This window comes from Myotis lucifugus, unplaced genomic scaffold, assembly GCF_000147115.1.
Source record: "Myotis lucifugus unplaced genomic scaffold, Myoluc2.0 scaffold_437, whole genome shotgun sequence".
Lineage (NCBI taxonomy): Eukaryota > Metazoa > Chordata > Mammalia > Chiroptera > Vespertilionidae > Myotis > Myotis lucifugus.
The window spans coordinates 710,208-734,994 of record NW_005871485.1 but is presented as its reverse complement, the minus strand read 5'-3'; the positions used below and the strand labels follow the sequence as shown (position 1 = coordinate 734,994).

The following is a 24,787-nucleotide window of genomic DNA, read 5'->3' as shown; positions in this document are numbered from 1 at the left end:
CAACATGTATTGGGATATATGTATAGAAAATAAAAGTTAGAAATACTTACTGATATACTACCTGGCTAGAAGCCGTGATAATTAATGGTTCTTTGATTTGCTATAAGTTGAAATGTAATGAAGTGATGGTAGAAAGGCCAAAGACAGAATGAAACATTCTCAAGAAACAGTAAGTTGAAGAAAAGAGATGAAGCAAAGAAAAGTTAAAGGTCATAAATGTGCTAAAAGTTTCTTTCTAAATGCTAAGAAAGGGGCTTCCTGAATGAACTCTGAAACCTAAGGAAGTCTGTTTCTAAGAAATTTATTGTTCTCTCCTTTTAAAACTGCCACAATAGTTATAAAAAACCACAGTGGTTAACCTATGAATCTTAAACAAAAACACAAGTGTAACCTCTCATTTTCAAAAAGAGTATAAAGTTACAGATGATACAAAATTACTAGAAGTAATCCATTTTTTAAACAGATGAATAAAATTAGCTCAACATACTTGTGGCCTTGGTTCAGTTAAGAATAAAGTCAGAGGCTACTTGGGAAGTGCTCCCACGTGAGGACCAGACAGACACTAAGAGTCTGATGCGGAGGGCTGACTTCACCCAATTTTCCATGCACACGATCGGCCTCCATCTGTGTCCTGTTTTCAAAACAAGCTGGGCTATGCTTAGAACTTCTTTATACCAACTCTTGGCATTCCTATTGGGTCCTAAGAAGAAAGAACTAAGTGTGTGCATGCATGCATGCATGTGTGTGTGTGAGAGAGAAGCTGGGATTTATGAGGAAATCCAGGCATTTTGGCCCTAGCTTTAATTAGGAGTGGGTTTCACCGGGAATCTTCCAACAGCCTTCTAACCTAGGGCCTAGGTCACTGATGGTGAACCTTTTGAGCTTGGCGTGTCAGCATTTTTTTAAAAAAATATATTTTATTAATTTTTTACAGAGAGGAAGGGAGAGAGCTAGAGAGCTAGAAACATCGATGAGAGAGAAACATCGATCCGCTGCCTCCTGCACACCCCCCACTGGGGATGTGCCCGCAACCCAGGTACATGCCCTTGACCGGAATCGAACCTGGGACCCCTCAGTCCGCAGGCCGACGCTCTATCCACTGAGCCAAACCGGTTTCGGCATGTCAGCATTTTGAAAAACCCTAACTTAACTCTGGTGCCATGTCACATATAGAAATTTTTTTGATATTTGCAACCATAGTAAAATAAAGATTTATATTTTTGATATTTATTTTATATATTTAAATGCCATTTAACAAAGAAAAATCAACCAAAAAAATGAGTTCGCGTGTCATAGGTTCGCCATCACTGGCCTAGGTACTTAGAGCAAGATAAAGAAAATAGGGTAAGAGAAGAACCTCTGAACTCAATCAGAACTCAGTTCTACTCAATGAGGCCAACGTTACTGATATCCTGACTGCCGGACTGTGGGCCCCAGTATCCAGGTCCCCTAATTTACTTAGACCTCTTCTTCCTTAATGCACCCTTAGTCTGGTCAGTTCTTGACCAGTTCTGTCTCAGCACTGCCTTTTTCATAGTATGACAACTGTGATCAGTAGTGTGAGTTTGGCAGCCTTGAAATGAAAGTCCTGTTTCTTAGACTGAGATACTTTTCTGCCAAAACAGAGGGAAAGCATCAGTTGTGGGAAGAAGGGCACATGGAAAGATGAGTCACAAGCCAGAGACTGCGAGCAAGGCTGCCTGCCTGGAGTGTAGAACATGAGCTGGGGTGGTAGTAACAATAAAAGCAGTGTGACTGAGGGCAATGAGTGTGAGGTTTTAAAGCAAGTGATTAATTGAGGACCTCAAACTAGAAATTTTATCCAATGGTAAAAAGGATAAGAATCTTAATAAAAAACAAAGTAGAAAATAAACATTCAACTGAGATTGAATGAGGTGAAAAAAGGCAAAGATGACATCGTATGAAGGAATAATTTTAGATCTGCCAGGAATCACTAAGGGAATTGTTTGGTGAATCTTTAGATACACATAGATAAAAGGCAATTTTGGCTCAGATAAATAAAAAAATCATGAACCTTATTGTTGCTATTAAATGGAGAGATCTGAGGATACAGTTTATAATTTCTTCCAATAACAGCCAAACCCTGGATACTCACCCATGTTCTCTTCCAATTGGAAGGATGTCCAAATAAAAACAGAGCACTGAAGCTGACCTTCCTGTACAACTAGGGCATTTATGGAAGTCTACCTCTGGAAGTAGAGCCAAGTATGCTACAGAAACGCTGCATGGAAAACGCAAACCCAAGCAAGCATGCTAGTCTTTCAGGGCATGTGAAAGACATTATTTAGATGAGATGGTAACTGGTGTGGTGTCAGGAGAACCACAAAAACAAGACAGGTTGGAAGGACCATGTGCTTGGTCTTTTCTTTCTGGCCTTGGATACTAAGGTGAGGAGACCATGAAGGACTTGCCAAAGCCACTAAACTTTTACTCCATAAACAATTCCCAATGCAAAGTGAGTCCCTAGAAGTGGTCTAAGAGAAGGAAGCTATTACTGGTCAGCTGCAGAGGAAAGGGGTTGTAAAGTCCACATTCAAGTACAGTCTACTAGCAGTAACAACCCAGTAATGGGCTCCTGAGTTTAGCAGGAGGATTCCAATTCGTACCCATTGCTTCACGGTAGTATTTATAATGGCACAGAATAAGGCTGTCGCCAAAAATGAACTTTGCATGAATACTGTACCTGGTTAAATAAAACAGTCAACTGTAGTGCTTATTTATAAACAAAGAGGGTTTACAATCCAAAGAAGCAGGGTGTATGCAGAAAGTAGGAAAGGAGTGAAGAGGAATTACTTACCTGTGCTATATTTTTGTTCAGAAGATAGACACCGTAATCAAATTGCAATTTCTCCCCTCCTTTGGGGTATAATGGAAACCTAGAAAAGGTAAAGCAGGGTCAGAAGTTTTCAAAAACTTGAGTAAAACAACCTCAAGGTTGTAGATGAAGGTGGGAATTTCTTGGATACAGCATAAACATCTAAATACTTGGACTAAATCACTTATAGTCTTTGCAACCTATTATCTTAATATCTTCATTGAATTAGTCAAATCAGAACAATGGCTGCTTTGTTTCAAAGAAAAAACTGAATAGGTCATGCAACAGGGGATTAATATATTAGAAAGTGGCTTACTAACCCCAAGGAGTTGAGGCCACTATGTTCCATATTTACATATCAAACCTTATCACCCTAAGAATAAGACCCTAGAAAATTTTTCCTCTAATACCTTGGACCCAACACCTCAACTACTAAATGAGAAAGAAAAATTAAGAAAAAAAAATCAGACGTAAAAGCAATCTATACAATTTGTTTCATTTAAGATAGCCAGTCAAATCAACAGTATCAATATGAGTGAGAATGCATTAAAAATTCATTCATATTCACAGGGGTGGCTATTTGCATGTTATGTCTCCAAGGCAAATTACTCCTGCCACAGAGTTCTCCTAAGACTTTCCATTTTAATCTGACTCACAGAAGCAACAAAGGCATTAGATCTGTGGATCTTTATAAATAAAGATAATGAGTTATTTTAGGGAATAAGTTTCCCTCGCTATTTCCCTTTTCCTACTCCTGCAAATGAAGAAGAAAAGGGTACAGTATACCTACTTAGTCATATTTTCCCAATTCTCAAGACCAAGCCTACGTTTTATCCTCTCGAATAGATTTCACTACAAACAGATCATTCACAACATAGACAGGGTCAAGAAGAAAACGCCACCTTATTTAGTTTTGCAATTTACAATTATTCTCAAGAATAAAATGATCTTACTGAAATGAATGGCAGGTGACAATGACTGGATTCTGAATTTCAACTGCCTGAGGAAAAGGTATATCCCATAAAGCCTGGGGGATAATGTTTTCTAGGGAAAATAGAAGGAAACCAAATTTAAAAGCTTTATATTAAATTCTCGAAAGTTGCTGATTACAGTGTCCAAAAGGTAAATCTGTTGTGCTGTAAATGCACAGGCACTGGAGAGTGAGCAAGATCATGAACTGTTTTTATTCCGCACTAAAGGAACACCAAATGCTTTGCACACCCATCGGGAAGATAACAGGTTTGTACTTAACAGAAGCAGGAACACATAAACTATGAAATGTGCTTTGGTTCTAAATTGAGATGCATAAAAATGACCGCAAAACAAATTCCGGATAAGCAAAGTGCAACGCCAGGCTTTCACAGGATGAAAGAATCATTACATTTGTGTTGGGTAGTTGCAGAGAAACTAGGCAATTGGAGGAACTAACAACACAGGGGCACTTTGGAAGAAATCTACTAGAGCCCTAAAGCTGTGCACTTTGTAGTTGGTATTCTTTCTAGAAACCATCACACAGACTATCTGCATAGCTGTCCAAATGCACAAATATCTCCACTTTCAAATTATAAATAAAGAAAGTGTTTCAAATGTCAAAAAAGAGTACATTGAGATAGGCATGCATTGAAAACAAAGCCTCTACATTCCTGAAAAAACAGATTTCACTACACCGGCTTTGTTACTTCATTGGGACTTCTTTATAGAAAGAACCACAAGGTGTATATGTAACATTAAAACAAATCTAAAGAGTGACTAGAGCCAAAAGTTCAAATAGGGCAATTTTAAATTTTTATTATGCGCATTAAGATGACTTCTGCCCAGAGTAGTAGAAAAAAGGTGACAATCCATAGTCAGTATGCTCTGAGGCTATGACTTCACTGCAAACTCAACACACTTTTCCTGTCCCCCTTAGTTTTCCACCACAACTTTTATCAGTTACTCAGGCCCCGAGTGACATTCCATTTTACCCGCCTTCTTTGCTTTTTATATGTGTGGTGATTCACCAAGTCAACAAATTATTTTTCCTGTGAAACAGGCTTATCTCTCCATTCCCACTGCCACTCCGGAAAATTCTTTGTTGTTCTGCACACTGTAGATGTTTAGCAGCATTCCTGTCCTCTACTCACTAAAAACCAGTGTTATTATTTAAGACTTTTTTTTGGCCACTTCTCAGCCCTGCTTCCTCATCAGTCAGTGTCTTACATTTTAACTTCTCTGCCTCCCTTTCAGGGCCTAACTCATCCGACCTGTCTGCCTGATTTATCTGCAACCTCATTATGCACCTGAACACACCAGGTTCATCTCCCTCTGCCTTTGCTCACTTCCTGGAAATGCCCACCTCTCTTTCCTTCCACCCGGCAGAGTAAAAGATACCGAGCTTCACTTCATCTAAAGACAAAGACTCACACATTTTTCTACTAAGTTGCATATCACTAAAGCTTTACCTAGAACTCATTGCAAGTTGATGATAATGCATGAAACCATAAGGCAGGCCAGAGGCAGACAAGATGGGAAATGGCTGGAGCAGAGTGAGCGGGAAAAGGAAAAGGAGTAAGTCAGCAAGGTTGACGGGTCCAGACTGCGCAGGTCCTGTAGGTCACAGCAAGGACTTGGGCTTTTACTCTGAATGAAAGGGGAGGAAGCTCTGGAGGATTCTGAAAAGAGAAGGGACACGGACACTTTGGCTACTCTCTGAGAAAACATTACTGGGGAGCAATAAAGGAAACAGGGAGAGGCGACTACAAAAATCCAGGCAAGAGAAGAGGGAGGTTTAAACCAGGATGGCAGCATGGAGTGGTGAGAAGTGGCGGAATTCTCATTTTTGAAGATAAAACCAATGTGATTTGTTGACAGATCTCATATGAGGTCTGAGAGGTGAAGTCAAAGATAACTCCAAAGTTTTTTGGCTTAAGCAACTGACACAATGGAGTTGTCATCTTAACTTGAATAAAAGTGCAGGTGACATGAGAATGAATTGCTAGGGACTGTAGTGAGGAATATAGTATGAGGGCTCAGTGCTAAAGGATTAGGCTGGAGAGGTCAGCAGGGACCTGACTGTGCAAGTTCCTCTGCACCATGGACATCTATCTAGGATATAACCTTAGGACAATGTGAGGGTAATTAAAGATTTTTTTAAGCATGGAAGTGCCAGGATTGGGGTTTCTTAAAGACCACTTTTGCTACAGTGTCGTACATAAAGGGGAACAAAACCTGGTTAGAAGGTTGCTTCAATGCTCTAGGCCAGAATAGTGATGGTTTTTATTACAATTCCAGCAATGAAGTGGAACATATATGAATAGATCTGAGCTATAATTTGTGGGTAGAAGTGACAGGGCTTTGAGATATATTGGTTCTGATAGTGGCAAAGAGGGAGGAGTCAAAGATGACGCTTTGGTTTCTCTATTGAGTGACTAGGCCAGTGATGGCAAACCTATGACACGCGTATTAGAGGTGACATGCGAACTCATTTTTTTGGTTGATTTTTCTTTGTTAAATGGCATTTAAATATAGAAAATAAATATCAAAAATATAAATCTTTGTTTTACTATGGTTGCAAATATCAAAAAATTTCTATATGTGACACGGCACCAGAGTTAAGTTAGGATTTTTCAAAATGCTGGCACGCCGAGCTCAAAAGGTTCGCCATCACTGATCTAGGCATATCTTAGTGTCTATGAACTGAAATAGAGAACTCTGGGGGAACAGCAGTTGTATATATTAAACATGTATATTACATATATTTACTATATAAAGTTTATTATATGTAAAGTTAGTAGAGGAATTTGGGGTGAAAGTATCAACTAAGGAATTATAAAAATTAGATGGAAGCTGAAGCCATAGGTATGAATGAAGTGGCCTAAAGAGGTCATAGAGAAGAGGGCTGTTTCAGAGCTTTGAGAATATCAACAAGGGACTGGGACATGTAAAGCCAGAAAAGGAATGGTCAGAAAGATTTGAGAGAAACCAAGTGTCTCACCAGAAAAGCTCAGAGAAAGTGTTAATTTAAGAAGGAAGATATCATCAGTAGTCAAATGTTGCTGACAGGTCAAGCCAAACAGACATGAAAACATGTCTATTGCCTGTAATTACATGAGTTCATTGGTAGGCAGCTTTGGTAATATGGTAAACACAAGTTTAAATGAAGTAGTGGGAGATGAAGGAAGACTGCAGTGAGTTCAGAAGTGACTGGGAGTGAGGAAATGGAGATGATGAGAAGTCTGGCTTAGTAAGGAGAGCTCAGTAACTGGAGGGACATGGTGAAGCGCAGCAGAAGGAATGTCCTGAGAAGGTGAGAGGGGACAGGCTCTTCATCCTATAGGTGAGAGTGCAAGTGAAGGATCTGCCTTAGACGGTAGGTGGGACAACGCTCCTAATACAACACGAAGGATGAAAGAAAATGAGCAGTTTATTCATTCAACGAATTTTCACTATTGCTACGTATGGTGGTAGGTGGTAGAGATATAATAAGGGTGGACAAACACAGATAATACAGCAGAATCTAGTAGAATAGACAGACATTGCTCATATAATCATACTAGCAAATGTATAATTTATAAATTAAGTACTCTCTGAGGGAAAGGAACACCATTCCAGAAAAGAGGTAGACAAGACTGAGAATCAGGGAAGACTTCTGAGAGAAAGTGACACCTTAGCTGAGATCTCAGAGATGGAAGGAATGTTCCCATGAAAGAAGCACCATATGTAAAGGCCCCATGGCAGGAGGAAGTCCGCTCCGTCAAGAAATCAAAAGAAGAACAGTATTGTTGGACTGAGGGGGCTTGTGACAAGACATGAAGCTAACAGAAGAGTAGATTATGTAGGGCCTTCTGGACCATGTCAGTTCCTAAAAGAAAAGAAAAAAGGAAGGACTTTAAACAAAGGTATAACGTGCTCAGATTTGCATCTGATACCTTCCTTCTTAAATGAACCCCTTCTCTTTCAACTTTCCTGACAATGATAGATTTGCATTTTGAAAAAATTATGCTGATTACAGTGGAGAATGATTTAGAGAAGGTGAGACCAGCTGGTTGCAGTAATCTAGGTGAGAGATCATGGTGGCTTGGACTAAGGTGGTGGTACTAGAAATGGGAAGAAGGAGAGTAATTTGGAAGTCTTCTAGGAGATAAAATCATAAGATCTGATTATGGATTGGAGGGTTGATCAAATAGTAGAATAACTTGAACAAATAAATGCACGAGTTTTTGTTTTGCCCAACTGGATGGAGGGTTGATCAAACGGTAGAACAACTCTGTTGACAAATAAATGCACGAGAGCTTTTGAGCACTATCAAGAGCTCAGAAGTGGTTATTAATCATGAGTTTATGATGATACCATTGTGTGACATTTGCTTGGGGAACAGCAGGTATAGAGACAATGGACAGCAGGGCTATAAAGGCAACAAAAAGTCACAGTGGGCAAGACAAAGGTGTAACAAAAATAACAGGTCATAAAATCTAAACTGGATAACGGGAGCAGGGTCTGAAGGTCACCCAGAGAAACAATGAGCAAATGGCTGAACAAACAGGCTGAAAGATGCCAGATTTTAGATGTGGACTGAAATGATGACATGATTCAGAGTGTAACCATAGGAATAAATAAAAACGACGGAATGCAAGAGGTCACTGGTGACAAAGATCAAGAAAATAAGAGGCCAGGAGTTGGATGAATCATCCACTTGTGTGTTAATGTCATCCATAATAACAAGTAGCTTGTTATTAATACTTAAGTAGCCAGAAAGATTGTTTGTCTTTCTTGTATTCCCTGCTTCTTCTGTTGCCAAAATACATTATGAGTAAAGGGTCCCGGGTGTGATTCCAGTCAAGGGCATGTACCTTAGTTGCAGGCTCCTCCCCAGCCTGGGCCCTGGATAGGGCTCCTGCAGGAGGCAACCAAGTGGTGTGTTTCTCTCACACCGATGTTTCTCTTTTTCTCTCTCTTCCACCTTCTCTAAAAATCAATGGAAAGATATCCTTGGGTGAGGATAAACAACAACAAAAATTGATCTTTTTTATTACCATTGTGAAACAACAAATCTAAACAATGCCAGTGATAAAATATTTCTTCCAGAAAAAATATTTTGTTGGCCTAAGTTCTAAACAACTGCTGCTGTGACTGTTTAATTTCAACATACATTGTAAGCTTCAGATTAGGATGTTTTCATATGAGTACTCTAATAAACATTTTATCTAAATGCAAGTTAATTTACGGAACTCCCAGTTATACAGTCAGCCCAACAAAGTGGACTTAACTACACACCTCAGTTTCTACTAAGTTTCAAATGGTTTGAAATATTCCAATCTGGCTTTGGGCATAGTTTGTGTCTCCAAACTGTCTGGTACCACAAATTCCCATGTTTAAGCAGTAGATTCAAAATATGCAATAATAGCAATGTGCAATTTTACTTTTATGAGTTAACATCTTTTCTGGTATAGAGTTTTAGCTAAGGTTATTCAGATACAAAAATGTTTGAAGTCAGCCTTGAACAGTGAAATACAAACCTTTAAAATTGTTCATTGAAGATGAACAGATGGAAATTGTGTTCAACAAAAAAACACACAAATATATACATATTTTTCAATAAAAGAAAATTTTATGTTTTGAGGTTTTTTTGGTGATTATTGTTTAATTTCATGATTTTTACTGAAAATAATTTTATCAAATAGAGAAAGAGGTGTTAAAAATGATCCACTGCAAGTGTCAAAAATATTAAGTACATGCCACTGAGAAATGATTTTAAATAGACATTGGGAAACAAAGAGGATATTACCTGCTCTAGACCCAAAGGTGTGGGAGGTTAAGATAAAAACAGTCTCCCTGTGCCCTGGCTGGGTAGCCCAGTAAGATGGAGCATCATCCCATACACCAAAAGGTTGCAGGTTCGATTCCTGATCAGGGCATGTACGGTCAATGTTTCTCTCTCACATCAAAGTTTCTCTCTCTTTCTGCCTCCCTTCCTCTCTCTCTGGAAAAAAAAAAATCAATAAAAACATATCCTCTAATGAGGATTAAAAAAAAGAAAGAAAGAAAGAAAGAGTCTCCCCTTGAGAAGGCTCCAGGGTAAGTGATACTGTCAGGTGAGCCCGGTATTTTATACTTACATCTAGTCGTATACTATAGTTTTTTATCATAGTTGTATATACCGTTATATAGTAAAGAGGTTGAGGATGTGTATATTATCATTGAAGAGGGGTTTCAGAAAGCACAGAGGAAAGATCTAGGAGGGAAGAGAGGAGAGAGAGAATAGACCAGAGGAGAAACAGCTAACAAAAAAACAACAATAATTCATGGGTAGAGAGTGACAGAAGTTTTTATTGGGAAATAAGAAGAGTGAATGCCCCCTCCTTTGTGGAAAGAAAAGAGAGTTGAGATGATTGGTAATAAGATGCCACCACAAGTTTTTAAAGGAGAACATGTAGTGAAAAGATTTACATCAGATCATTCTCTTTGCCAATATTAAATATAGTTCTTTAGACAGAACTGTACTAAAAAGAGAACGGAATTTCAAGGAAATAAAATTCCAAATAATTTCAGTTAGGAAGTTAAAAATAATCCCCCCCCCCCTTTTTTTAAACTTGGTAAGTTGCAGGGTTGTGGAAACTGTTAAAGAATTCAATATCAATTTCCTTGTAGAAACCTTCCAGTTTTTCCATACCCTTCGGTAAGTGTTGAAAAATAGTCACAGGCTAATTTCAGTGAACAGAGCGAAATCAAAGGATGGAAACCATGTCTTTTTTTAATAGTCAATTTTGTAAAACAAAAATTCTGCCAAGTAAGTCAAACTCACACTCCACAACATTAACAGCCATCCTGTATTTGCCCAGGTTCAACAGCACCTGCTTCCCACACAAATCTGTAAATGTTAAAAAAACAAAACAAAAACCCTACAATTAAGCGTGCAAGGTGCACAAACCTACCATACTTGGTAATGCCAGAAGATGTTTCCATCTGGAACATGAATTTAGAAGAAAAACCATTCACCATCCTAAATTTCTGAAGACAACTTCACAATGTGTGCATATCATACCGGTTTGCTTAAATCTATCAGTGCACCTAATATTCTCTGTAAATCATTTCCTTATCAATGCTGAGAACATAATCGGTGCTCAGTCCTTTATAACAATTATTTATTTAATTATAATACCAATTTCTGGGGGGAGAAGAAGAGAAGAGTAGAAGGGATTGATGTGTAGTAAATTAACTCTGAGGTCGGAGAGGCATAGGCTCAGCTTCGCTACTTACTTGTAATGTAAACTAATGTGTACCTGTTTCTGCATCTTTAAAATGGGTTTAATAATACCAATCTTTCCGGATTGCAATAAAAATTAAGCAAACAAAATCTAAGACCCAGCACAGTTACAAGAATACAGCAGGCATTCAGTTGTTAATATGACTATGCCTTATTTCCCCCTTCCCCTCTCCCACACCTATTTTTAAGTACCACAAGGGGAGATACCATTTCTTATTCATTTTGCTGCCTCCTGAAATTACAAAGCATTCTTATGCACCTGGCACTTTCCACTCTATATTTTTTATCTATACAAATGTCTTATTTCCTCTATTCGAATGTAAGCTTCTTGAGGACATGAGTGTTTAGCTCAGAGTCTTATCTACAGTGGGCATTCAACAAATATCTGCAAATTAATGAATAAATTGAATTAAAGAATAAATTGAAAAAATAATTTAATATTGGACAAATATGTAAGTGACATATAGCCCTATAGATTTTAAAAAACAATCAATTTTAAGCTTCAGAAACATTTTTGTCATTCTTTTTAAAAAAATGTATTTTTATTGATTTCAGAGAGGAAGGGAGAAAGACAAAAACCTCAATGATAAGAAAGAATCATTGATCAACTGCCTCCTACACACCCCACACTGGGGATCAAGCCCACAAACCCGGGCCATTCTTTCTTTCTTAACTTTAATATGCCTAGACATCTAACTCTTATTTTTAGAAAGTGCTTTTGAGTTTTGCTCAAAAGACAAATTCTTTAGTGGGGAGAAAATTTCAAGTAACAGAATGGTGTTTGCTGTGGAGTAATAGAAGGCAGCACCCTTTAGTACTAGAGTAAAGGAGTCAGTGAGCCGGGCCCAAACAATAGCAAAGACAAGGACACGGATGATGGATTGTATTTACTGAGTATCTATCATGCATTATGTATTACACTTAGCACACATCATCCATACAATACAGGCAACTGTAGAGGCACTATTCCTGAGGTGGCCATGGTCACACAGTCTTTCCTAACACTCAACCACAACCTCCAATCCAATCCCATTGCATTCCACTTCAGCCCTGCCCTGAGTTTGGGTTACTTAGTCCTCTCCCATGAGTTCTCTCAGAACCCTTCCCATTCAGTAGCACGGTAACTTTTACCCCATAAGGCAACTGCTTGTCTATTCCTTTGTAGTATCTTCAACAAGAAAAAAACTATGAGCCTAAATCTTATTAATACTGTATCCCAGTTCCTAGAGCACAATGTCTAGAACATATTTATTTGTAGGATGGAGAAAGGAGTGAACGTATAGATGGAGTGGTGAAGCCAGAATTCCAACCCATGCCTGTTTGACTCCTAACCCAATGCTTAATTCTATACCATGCCCCTCCCCCAATAATTCCATTTCGTAAATTGATATTATTTTGTAAATTCCACTTATTCAACATTTCTATAAGACTTTGTGGGATTTCTTCATCCTACAAATCAGACATTCATTAATCAAATTACTAGCAAATTCATCAACTGACTTGATAAGCTGGTACCTTAAAAAACACCAAATATAGTCTTTATATGACAGCATTTTGGGTTTAGCGCTAAGCAGAAAGGCAGAGACTCTCAACACCAATTACTACAGCACTCATTAAAGCCCAAAATGTAACTTCTAAAGTCCTAGTAACAGTATTATATATATTTATTACTCTTGGAACTTATATAAACAAAAGTGGATAAAAGATTTGGAAATAAATCCACAAGTTTTTGAAATATCCACTTAACTCTACTACATTGATTTTTCAGTAAGTGTGTGCATAAATCTGTTAACTACATACATTTTATAGGTTAATTTTAGGTCATCATCAGAAAGCCTAAAAACTTCTGCTTGCTTTCTAGATGTCAAAGCTCAAAATCACATACATAAATTAACTAAGTTGCTTTTCTGGAATGAATATGCTGTCTAGGAATTCCACATATTCAGAATACATATGAGAAAGACATATTTCAATTATAAAATTGCAAAAGGAATCTCCTCAACTCATCATTTTACCCAATTTCAGAGGACAAAAATACAATTTAGAGGTCCCTAAAGTTATTCTGTTTATGTATGGATTTCACAGGAGGAGGAATCTCCAGGGATCATTGATCTGACAGAAAGCAATGCTAACATCTAAGTTGTCATAATCAATCTCCTCTAATTATCAACAAGTTTTTCCCATTTCTGACCAGTCATTTGGAGCTGACCTCTGACAAGTACTTACAAGTCATCGAAATCTCATTTTATTTTATAGCCTCATATTTGTTATTGGGCTAATCTTTACCTGTTCTACATCACACAACAGCTTAAATATTTGAATGGCCCAGCAATAAATTTCCATGGTCCCCCTGGGTCAGTCAGATGTTAGCTGTTAAGTAAAGCTAAAAGGATCTATGCTTCATAAATTTCCTTCAGGGTCCACATTTGCTCTTACAGGCCAGGCTTTCAAGCCCAAACATCTTTATAGCTATGTGCAGTGATTTATTAACTCTTCCTTGTTTTTATCCAAAAAGATCAATCACATATGTATCAATAAGCTGGTGTGCTGGTGACTGCTTTTTATTGTACGTATAACCACCTGCCTTTAATACAAACTTGAGTCTAAAGCTTTTGTAAGCTCTTGCTGGATTTTAACAACCTTCACCTGTTTCTAATTTGGTATAAAACATATGGTTTAGCTCTGCTATTTAGTTCTAAGCCAGTCTTTCCTCTTTCGGACCCAACAATATAAAAGAAAACAAATCCAGAGCACAAAAACCTAAATTTGGAGGATGTTACACACGCACACCCCACCCCCCTTACTTGCCCAATTACTTCTCAAAAACACTTTTAACAAATAACAGGAATAAATTATTTTGCAGCTATGAAATTATTACATTTCATTCCAAACAATTAGATGTGTCCTACATTACTCTCGAGGGTTCTGCGAATTATGTTCAAACTGCACAAATGAGTGTTTAATCTCAGGACCTCAAAAAAAAGGAAACAGCCCTATCTAGCTGCCTATGAGGTCAGGATTGAGAGTTTCTACCTTCACATTCAGGAATCCACATTTGGCCAGGTAAAACCAAGATTTCCTTTTCTCTTCCCTTATCCTTCTCTACATCAGACCAAAAGTTTAAGAGGCAGAGAGAACCACCACCTAACCCAGCATGGTAAAGTGAATACTAAAATTAAGAGTGTCTGAGTGATAGGGCAGAGAGGAGTAAATCCTCGGGAAAAAATGACTAATAGAAATGTCTAGGGAAGGCAGAGAAGTCAACACAGCCTCCCACAGCTCTCCCAGACTTCTTTCCCTCACACATTTACTTTTCCAGTCACGGTGGGACAGCACTGGCCACAGCTGGCATTTAATCTCCCATTCAAATTCCTCTCATCCTTTGAAGCCCAATGCAAATACTCTATCCACTCTGCAGCCTTCCAAGAATCCCAAGTCAGGAATGATGGCGCATCCACAGGATTTCTCAGTGTTTCTCCATCATTTAGAATCATGTAATCACATGAGGCTCTGGTTTCACAATCATCCATTTTACATGTCTCTTCCTGTACAATGATCTAACATAACAGGCATTGAATAAATGCTCACTATGTTGTGTTAAATTGGTTTACAAAGAAAAAGCTTTTGCAAAAATGAAGCACACTTAAAAACTAATATTTATTTTTTTATCAAGATAATAAGTGAACAGGTTTATTGGCTAATACCTTCTACCTCAATTCCTAGACCCCAGAGCCAATTATTCTCAATACTTTACGCTGCTTTTTTCCCTTCATATTTACCCTACACATATCAAACTAATATCTTATATTCCTCTTTCTAGGTTCTATGGTTTTAAAAATAACCTACTGACAACCTACTGGGGAGTATAAGGATTTCTCTCTCTTACACACTGCTTCCCCATCTCTTCCCAAAACATCTATGTTTCCCTTCCTCCCATTCTCTCAGGAGGGCCAACACAACAATTTTTGCTTAAATCAATATGCAATGTTACAATCATATAACAATGTAATTATTATTTTGAGCTAAAATGTGTAATACAGCTTTTTCTTTTAAACTTTGTTTTCCTTGGAGTTAATAACTATCTAGTCTCTTCATTTGCTAAATTTATTGATGTAGCTCTAATTCATTCCCCAGCTCCCTGGACGCAATGAAAACACCCTCACTATAGTTAAATGCATCAGATAATCTGTCCATTTTGCTCTTTCTTGAAGTCCGTCATCCTACTCTTTAGGCCAGTTGAAGAACTGACCTCCTACAACCTCCCTTTGCCATCATCCTGAGACCCCTTTGCTTCTCTGCTGTGTTGGGTCCCTTCTTTTCCTTGAATGATGTTTTCTTCTTATTGGTTTATTCCCTTATATTAATAAAGCACATCTTCCAGGAACTTCCTAGGAAAGGTGCATAGGTAAAAAAATGTTTAAGGATTTCATGTCTGGAAAGCCTTTTTTCTTCCCCTGTAATTGATAGTTTGACAAATATGTAAGTCTATAGATTACATAGATTATAGAAATAATTTTCCACAGTATTTTGAAGGCTTTATTCCATTGATTTCTAGCTTTCAGCGTTGCCTTTGATAGTCACACAGCATGATTTCTATACCTTTATCTGTATTTTTCTCCCTCTGAAAGCTTTCAGAATCTTTGCCTCCAGCATTTCAAAATATCGCCGTGCTGAGCACTCTCTGGCTCTTTCTGAGATCAAGTCTTCCAATCATTAGAGTTTTCTTATATTATTTCTTGGATTTCTTACCTTCTGTTTAACTCTGTTCCTTTCTGCACTCTCATTTGGAGGTTGAATCAGCATATATCTGAGGGAAGCCTCTAATTCCTTACCTTTTCTAGTTCCATCTCTGCCTTTTGGCCTTTTTTCCCTAGATTCCTTCAGCTTTACCTTCCAGCTTTCTGTCCAATTTTTAGAATTTCATGATTTTCACTTCCAAACTTTGTCTTCTAATGAGTGCTCATTTTTAATACCATTTTGTTTTTAAATTTAGTACTTTCTCCTGTCTCTTGGAGGATAGTAAAAGTCTTTTGTTGTTGTTGTTTTGGGGTTGTTGTTTTTTTGCTTTTGATTGACCCTATATTCTTTCTTCCCTCCACACTTTTTTTTTAATTATTATTTTGACTTCTGTATTTTATGAGAGAGTTTTCCCCAAATACCTGATGATCCTTGATTGACCATCTTTAAAAGTGAGTCACAAAAAAGCTAATTGAAAACTGCATGAATCAGACTGGCAGTTTCACTGGGGGATGTACAACTGTGAGGAGTTGTATTTTCACTGAAATCAATCAATTTTCCATGTTTTATCGATTTTGCCCTTCAGCATGTAGACATTTACTTAATTCCTTTTTCTTCCTGGCACCTCTGCCCTCAGTTGTGCTGACTGTTCCTGAATCCAGGGTTAGTCTGGTTCAGCATCTTGAGAGTAAACTTCAAGTTTTCTGCTGGTGCAGGGAGAGGTAGCTACATGAGGGAGGAGTTATTCGGGCACACTGACTTCTAATACAAACTTCCTGCCGTACCTGCTTCATCTTCAAGACACCTAGCCTGCAGTTCTCTGAGCTTTTCTGGATTTTTGCAGCATGAATCAGCTTGCTTCTTAACGTTCCTCCTTGCAGACACTTAGATTTTTGTTTTTTCAGTTAATTCAGTTGCTACTCCTCCATCTGTTTTCCAGTTTTCACAATTTTGTTGCCATCTCTTTCCACTTGAGTTTGCTTCTCATATTCTTTTTGTCACTGTGGGTTTATGCTTTTTTAAATTTCAATCCCTGCACTGTTATTTTAGTGTCATGTAGGGGAGAAAAGATAAATACAACCCTGGCTGGTGTTATTCAGTGGATAGAGCATTGGCCTGTGGACTGAAGGGACCCCGGATTCGATTCTGGTAAGGGGCACGTGCCTGGGTTGCAGGCTCAACCCCCAGTAGGGGGCATGCAGGAGGCAGCCAATCGATGATTCTCTCTCATCATTGGTGTTGCTATCTCTCTCTTCCTCTCCCTTCCTCTCTGAAATCAATAATAAAAAAAAAAAGATAAATACACTTGTTCAGTTACAAGCTTGAGGTTCATTAATTACGAATAAAATAGTGCCTTCTTTTGCTTTTCTATGTGTCTGGCTCTTGTGCTGTGCTTTACATATATTATTTTTTAAATATATTTTTATTGATTTCAGAGAGGAAGGGAGAGGGAGAGACAGAAACATTAATGAGAGAGAATCATTGATTGGCTGCCTCCTGCACACCCTACACTGGGGATTGAGCATACAACCCAGCATATGCCCTGACAGGGAATCGAACCATGACCTCCTGGTTCATTGGTTGACCCTCAACCACTGAACCACACTGGCCGGGCAATATGTATTATTTTTAAAACAATCCTATGGCAGAGACTGCGGATTGTTACCCCAATACCCATACTCCTTTTTCTGTGGTTAGAGAACCCCTAAAGTTTAGTAGTTCACTCAGAAGAACACATTTCTTGTGGAGACTGGAGAACACAGAAGTCTATATAAGAGGAAAGAGTGCCATTTTCCTGCTGGTTGAATAATGACTGCCTCTCCCTTTTGTAGATGAGGGCCACACCCTAGAGATGGCAGAGCAGAGAGCTTGAAGGAGCCTGGGTTTTCTGAAGCGTTTATGGAGCTGTGGTTGAATTACTGATCCCTGGACTTTTATGTGTGATAATAAAATTTTATAAGTTTAAGTCATTGTTAATTTGAGGTTTCCACAGACAAACTCCAAACTGATACTATTTCTCCAAATTGAAGCTTGGAAATGACTTGCACAAGGTTAGGGTGAGAAGGAAGACAGCTAACTTGGATCTTACACCAAAGTCCAAATTTTTAACCACAGGCTATCTAAAATTTATAATATCACACATGTCATAATTTGAGGGTTGAGTATGATTACTATCCCAAGAAAGAAACAGAAAAATTTAGGAGTCAGAATTCTGCTCACTCTTCCACTAGAGGCAAGAATAATTTGTTTTATTAATTTTACTTAGCTAAATGATGGGGACAAACATGTTTTTGAATCATGTAAAAACAGTTATAAAAGTTTTTCACCAAATTTGGATATAATGTTGGAGGTGATCAATGATTCTCTCTCATCATTGATGTTTCTATCCCTCTCTCCCTCTACCTTTCTCTCTCTGAAATAAATAAAAATATATTAAAAAGGGGGGGGGGTAAGGACACACATGTAATACCTTAATCAATAAAGAAATTAAAATATATATATTTAAAAAAGAGGTGATCTAATTTAAAATGCAGAGTTTAACGCAGGCATATAGGAAGTTATACTACAGAACATAGAAGACAGGTACCAATTTATTAAGATGTTCTTTACAAATAGAAAACACAATGATTTCAAATATAAGCTCCAACTGAACAATAGCTTACACAGTAAAATCCCAGTGTTTATTAAATGAATACAAATTGATTCTTAATTCATTTGTTGAGAAATATTTCCCAATTGCCCCTCAACTTAAAATAATCATTCCCACATCTTTGTTCATGATGTTTATATAACTCATCAGACACTCATTTTCCTATTTTTATTTTTAAAGGCATTTTTAAATTAAAAAAACAAAGAACAAATAGCTCTATACCCACTATCAACAATTGATATTATTTTGCATTTTTAGTCCAAATAAATAAAACATTACAGATAAGGGAGCCTCCTTTGTTCCCCATCCCGACACTACCTCCCTATCTTTGCCATGCTTTCAACCTCAAGTGACAGAAAACCCAAATTGATTTAAATAATAAGAAAAATGGAGACAAATTAGTTCCAGAACTGGCTAGCTTAAGAGCTTATCCGGGACAGGTTTTTCCATCTCTCTACCTTGCCATCCTTAGAAAATTGTTTTAGGCCCATTCATGGTCATAAAATGGTTGCTACACTAGTAGATGACAGACTCTCCTGTGTGTTACATGTATAAACTTTTTATTAAAGTACAACACCGAGATAAGTGCAAACCCACTGAATGTGCACAGAACTAATACTCCCATGAAACAGACAGAATCTCAGCTCAAGAAATAGACTATTCCTTACTAGCACCCCAGCCATGTCTGCTTCAGTGCATAAAACCATTCCCTGAAACAACAGAACTGGCCAGAACTGTGAAAGTTTTTGCCTAAACCAATCACTGGCAGGTGGAATGGGATTACCACGATTGGTTAAACAGCCAGTCATGGTTTATTTCCGGGGGCTGGAGCTGGGGCGCACCTTCCATATAGCAAGTGAAGAGAAAGAATAATTAACAAAATGGAGCTCTGCTGGTAAAAAGGAAGCCAAGCATAGCTGTGGATAGACACCCAACTGTACCTGCCACAGCCTCTCCCACAGGCCACTGGCTCTATGTATGTGGTGAACATCTGTGTATATCACTTTTTATACTTTTAAAATACAAATGCTTATATAAATAATAATGGACCACGTATATCATTCTACAGCTCACTTTTCCCTCAATATTGTTTTATGACAGCTATTTTTGCTGATACATGTATCTAATATATTTCTTTGAACTCCTAATTAGTATCCCATATTTTATTTCTCCACTCCCTTATTGAGATTTTTTTTCTATTTTTTCACAGAAAAAATTAAAAGTTTTTGTATTTGTATTTTTAATACAAATAAAGATACATTTAACATCTTTATATGCCCTCTGAGTAAGTTTCCCTATTATGTATATACTAGAGGCCCAGTGCACGAAATTCATGCATGGGGGATGAGGTTGGGGGAGGGGGTCCCCTCAGGGGATGTCCAACTGCTGGTTTAGGGGATCAGGCCTAAAGCAGCAGTTGGAAGTCAGACATCCCTCTCACAATCCGGGACCACTGGCTCCCAACTGCTCACCTGCCTGCCTGATTGCCCCTGACTGCCCCCGCTGCTGGCCTGGCCACCCCCAAATGTCCCCCCTGCTGGCCAGTCACCCCCCGCTGCCCCCCTCTGCCAGACTGGTCACCCCTCACTGCACCCCCTGCCGGCCTGGTCGCCCCACACAGCCTGCTGCTCGGTTGTTTGGTTGCCCCTCACTGACCCCCCTGCCGGCCTGGTCGCCCCACACAGCCTGCTGCTCGGTCGTTTGGTTGCCCCTCACTAACCTCCCTGCTGGCCTAATCACCCCACGCAGCCTGTTCGGTTGTCCATTTGGTTGCGATGGAGAAGCCCTCAGGGGCAATCAGGGCTGGCAGCTGCTGCTCACACCCACTCATGGTGCAGAGTGATCGGGACCAGTGCTGGCAGTGGTGCGAGCAGGGCCATGGCCGGCAGCAGGTGCGAGCAGTGGCTGCCAGCCCTGATTGCTCCTCAGGAGCAGGGGGAGGTGGAGAAGCCCTGAGGGGTGATCGGGGACGGCAGCTGCCCCTCGTACACGCTGACGGTGCTAAGTGATTGGGACCGCACAGGGTGCTGGCAGTGCGGGAGCAAAGAATTTTCAGTAGCCACCAGAGAGGCTTGCCCCAATGACAGCGACCAGCGCCCGACCTGGTCTGGCACCCCCGCTCACCTGCTCCACCATCCCGTTGGCCGACGCCCGCCATGTTCCACGCGAGCCCCCTGGTGGTCAGCGTACACCATAGCAACCGGTTGTTAGGTTGTTCGGTTATACCACTGTTCGATCTATTTGCATATTAGGGTTTTATATATATTAGGTATAGATGTACAGTTTCTAAGTATAACCCCATTTTACTAGATTCTACCAAAATGCTGCTGCTGTTAATCCTAGAGAATAATGTGTAACTTTGGAAGTAAATTTCTTGACCTCTCCATGACTCAGTTTACACATCAATATAAGGGAAACAACAACATTAATTGCATACTGCTTTTGTGACAATTAATTTACAACAGTACCAGAAACACAGAACGAGCAATTATAATTTTCTGAGTGGTTAGGATTGTTCATTAATTTTTGTATTCCTAAAACAGAGCACAGGGCCTATTCATATTTACTGTAGGTTTTTACTGGGTTCACTTGGTAAGCTGGAACTATTTTCCAGGATACCACTGCCTGTATAGATCTAGGCTAGAGGTGAGTGAAAGATAAATTTGCATGAGATTTGGAAGACAGAGTGAAGCAGCAGCCACTCCACTCTGAAGTTAATGGTGGGTAACACAGAGAGACAGACACAGGCAGGTGCGAGCTGCCTGTATATCCCATCTGGTCTTGTGCTCCTGTTCTGCAGCTAGCTCTTGTTCCCAACTGCTGGCCCTGCTGACAAACAGTGACTCGGCGCCCACCACCAGATGCAATGGCAACTGTCTTCCATAGATGTCTCCACCTGCTCTCCTCTGGGGTTCCCCTCGGCAGCTGGAGAGACCTTGCTTCCCACTTCTGGGCTGAGTTGTCCACCTGCACTGAGCTTCCAGAGGCTGGTTAGTGACGTTCTCTGATCCTCCAACTCCCCCTTTTGGACTCTTCTCCGGCTTCTCCCACAATTGGCTGGTAACTTGTTCCCGTAATAAATCAATTATACCACAACATTCATAGTGATTCTGCTTTCCTGACTGCAATTTACTGATGTAATATCCTTTCATAATTTTTCAATTGGACTGTTTCGTGTAGCTATTGAACCACAAGATTCTTTATATGGGCTGGATTCCTTCCTCCCTCCCTGCCTGTCTCCCTTTCTTCCTTTCTTTTGCTATTTATGTGCTAAAGTTTACATTCACTAACTTATAAAAAGAAACTTTATTGAATTCTGGTAGGAAGGAGTACTCCCATGATTTTCTGGACAAAAAACAAATTCTCCAAAAAACATTTAGGTATCCTATTTATTTTTAGCCAAAGTAATTTCTCATATACTTGATATAATTGTTGGTCAATTTTCCTAGGGTTGTAGTAACATTATGATCACTTTCTTAATTTCAATTAACTCCCAACCCCTGTTTATCTACTAATCGTTACTCACTATTTCCATTTTAACGCTGCATTTTTAAATCCACATAATATACTTCTATTTCTTTGTTGCAGATCTAGCATTGGCATTTGCACATTTTATTTAGCCACTATGAGAAAAAATTCTCCTCTTTGGTTATTGGCAGAAGAGCATCTGATAACAGCACATGAGGGAAACAGATTTATAATCTATACTAATAAAGAGCTTATATGCTAATGGTCGATATGCCGTAACGGTAACGATCAGGTCATTAGCATATTAGCTGGGCGTTGCTCCGGAGGAGGCGGGACCATCCCGTGCCAGGGAGGGCAGGGGTGAGAGCCAATAGCGCCCCCCTCACCAGTCCTTCGCCACCCACCGCTTGCACTCTGAGTGCCCCGCGGGGCCCACCTGCCAGGAGAAGGAGCACAGCACAGCAGGCGTGAGGCTTCCACACTCCTCTGGCGCTATGATGGGGCGGAGCCACTGCTTTGCTCCAGAGACAGGGAGGAAGCAGTGAGGCACCCAGAGAAGGTGGGACCAGCCGGAGGCAACTGGAGGGACTGAGGGCGGGGCTTGAAGCAGCCAGAGAAGGCCAGAAGGTTTGGGAGCTGGGCCAGGTGCGCTGGAGCTCTGCGTGGACAGGTTCGGGTGTCAAGGCAGGGCTGCAGGTGGGTGGGCCGCGCTGAGCGATTTTGAATCGTGCGCTGGGCTCCTAGTATATTATTTCAAATTCAAAACAATTTTTTTTAAAAAAATCACAACTAGTATTACAGCAAATTAGAGTATAAGACATAGTTAAACCAAGTTTGTACGTGCATTCATTTATTTAGATCTTTTCTGTCCTTCCAATATCATTTTATAATGCTTTATATTTTTCATTGATAAAGTTCTTTCATAGTTTTATTAAATATAACACTAGGTACTTATATTGTGCTCATTTTCTATTTCGTTATTGTTGGTGTATACAATCTATTTGATTTTCATGTTGACCTTATATCCAATAAATGTGCTAGACTTTCTAATTCTAACAGTTTGCAGACTCCTTACATTTTTTACATAACATTCACATCTGCAAAATATGATTTTGTCCCTTTATTTCAAATACTCATACATCATCTCTTTTCTCTGTATAGTTATATAGGCCATTATAAAGATAATAACTGGCATCTTTACCTACTTTCTGATTCCAATGGGGATAGTTCACCATTAGGTCTAATGCTTGCTATAGGTTCAATAACCATTCTCTAATCTTTTAAAGAAATTCCCTTGTGTTCCAACTTTCAAATGTGTTCACAGGCTTTTTCAATCTCCAAATGTCTCCTTTATTTGTTGTCATAAATTTTCTCTCTGTATTTTTTACTTTGTCATAACAAGACAACAACATATTTCTTCCTTGCCATTCTTTCTCATCTCTGTTCCTAGAATTACTAGTGGACATGTGCTGACACCTCAGTCATCCTCTGTGTCCTGTAACTACTGTTTCAAATATTTCTTTACCTGTGCTGCATTCTGGATGATGCCTTCATTTCTATTTTACTCTTCACAAATTCTCTCCTTAAATGTATCCACTCTACTATTTATCTTATGAGTTTTTTTAACAAATAGATTTACCTTTACAATTTAAAATGTTTTTTAAATAACTACTTTTTTTTTTACTCGCAACTGCCTGTTTCTGTTTTGTAAACTCCCATTTTTGTTTTATACATACTATTTCCTCCTTCATCTTTGAGAATTCTTAATATACCTCAGTCTTTCTTCAAGTTATTATTTCAATTTCCGTACGTATTCTTATTTTTTGTTCTCCTCACCTTGTCCTTGGATTTCCTCTTTGAATTTTCTACCCCAAGATGTTTTATAAAAAGATTAAAGTGGAAGAGAGTCAAGTGAAGGAGCCATAAGCAATTTAACCTTTAGGAAGTGTATGACTCCCAGATGGAAATAGGCAATCCATAAGTGGATATAGGGTCAAATGGATTTTTAGTATCTTTTGGGAGTTCAAGTATTTGGAATACCACAGAGAAAAGAAGGATATTTTATTTAAATATAATGATTGGTAAATATAATGATTGGCTGAGTTCTGAAAATTCTATTTTCCCAACATTATCTGATATTGCTCTCAGGCATGCCCATATGTGAAACTCATGACAATGAACCATGCATGTATTTCTAACTTAATATTTGTAACCTTTTGTTTCATTGGTTAGTTTTGTTTATTGTTTCTCCAAATTAGTCTTGCCAAACAAATAGGTCCTGATGTTAGCATATTTTTGCAGGGAATGAGCACTGGGTCATTTAAGCATAATAATGTTATTTTCACTTGAAAGCTTAAAACACTAAGATAAATATTCTAAGCAAAGTAACTGTTAAGTTGGTCCAAAAAATTTAAAAAGTACTTTTTAGTCAATTATCAGGCCTTTATTCTTAGTGGCAACATGACTGTTAGGACTGGTCCCAAACCACCTATCAACCAATCTTATCTTTCTCTGCTCAAAATCAGATTGTCCTTGCTCTCCCAGGGGGATACCTAATGAATCTTGTGATGTGTTCACAAGACAAGGGTATGCCAGGTAAAGAAAGGAGTGTTACTGAATTAAAAAATGATACAAGGTAATTTGGGTTATCTCTCAAATGAGACAATAAGCTTAGGTAATATGCTCACTTTGTTGCTTTATGTCTGTTTTAAACATAAAGTCTATTCATATGGTAGATACTTAGTACCATTCACAGAATTTATTTTAAATTAATCACTTATTTTAAAGAGAAAAACACTGTTTTATTTATTGATGTTGCACATATTTCAAAGGCCTAGAACAATGTCTGTCACAT

The 24,787-nt window shown here is 38.8% G+C and overlaps 1 protein-coding gene across 4 annotated transcripts in view; it reads right to left on the bottom strand.

The window, feature by feature from the left end:
* The window catches only part of UVRAG (UV radiation resistance associated), a 274,963-nt gene that overhangs the window by 78,619 nt on the left and 171,557 nt on the right, over positions 1 to 24,787 (bottom strand). For all 4 annotated transcript variants that reach the window (XM_006102885.3, XM_014468223.2, XM_023744219.1 and 1 more), the window contains one exon: positions 2,819 to 2,897. In XM_006102885.3, the coding sequence (XP_006102947.1) occupies positions 2,819 to 2,897 (79 nt within the window). The remainder of the gene's footprint in view (positions 1 to 2,818; positions 2,898 to 24,787) is intronic.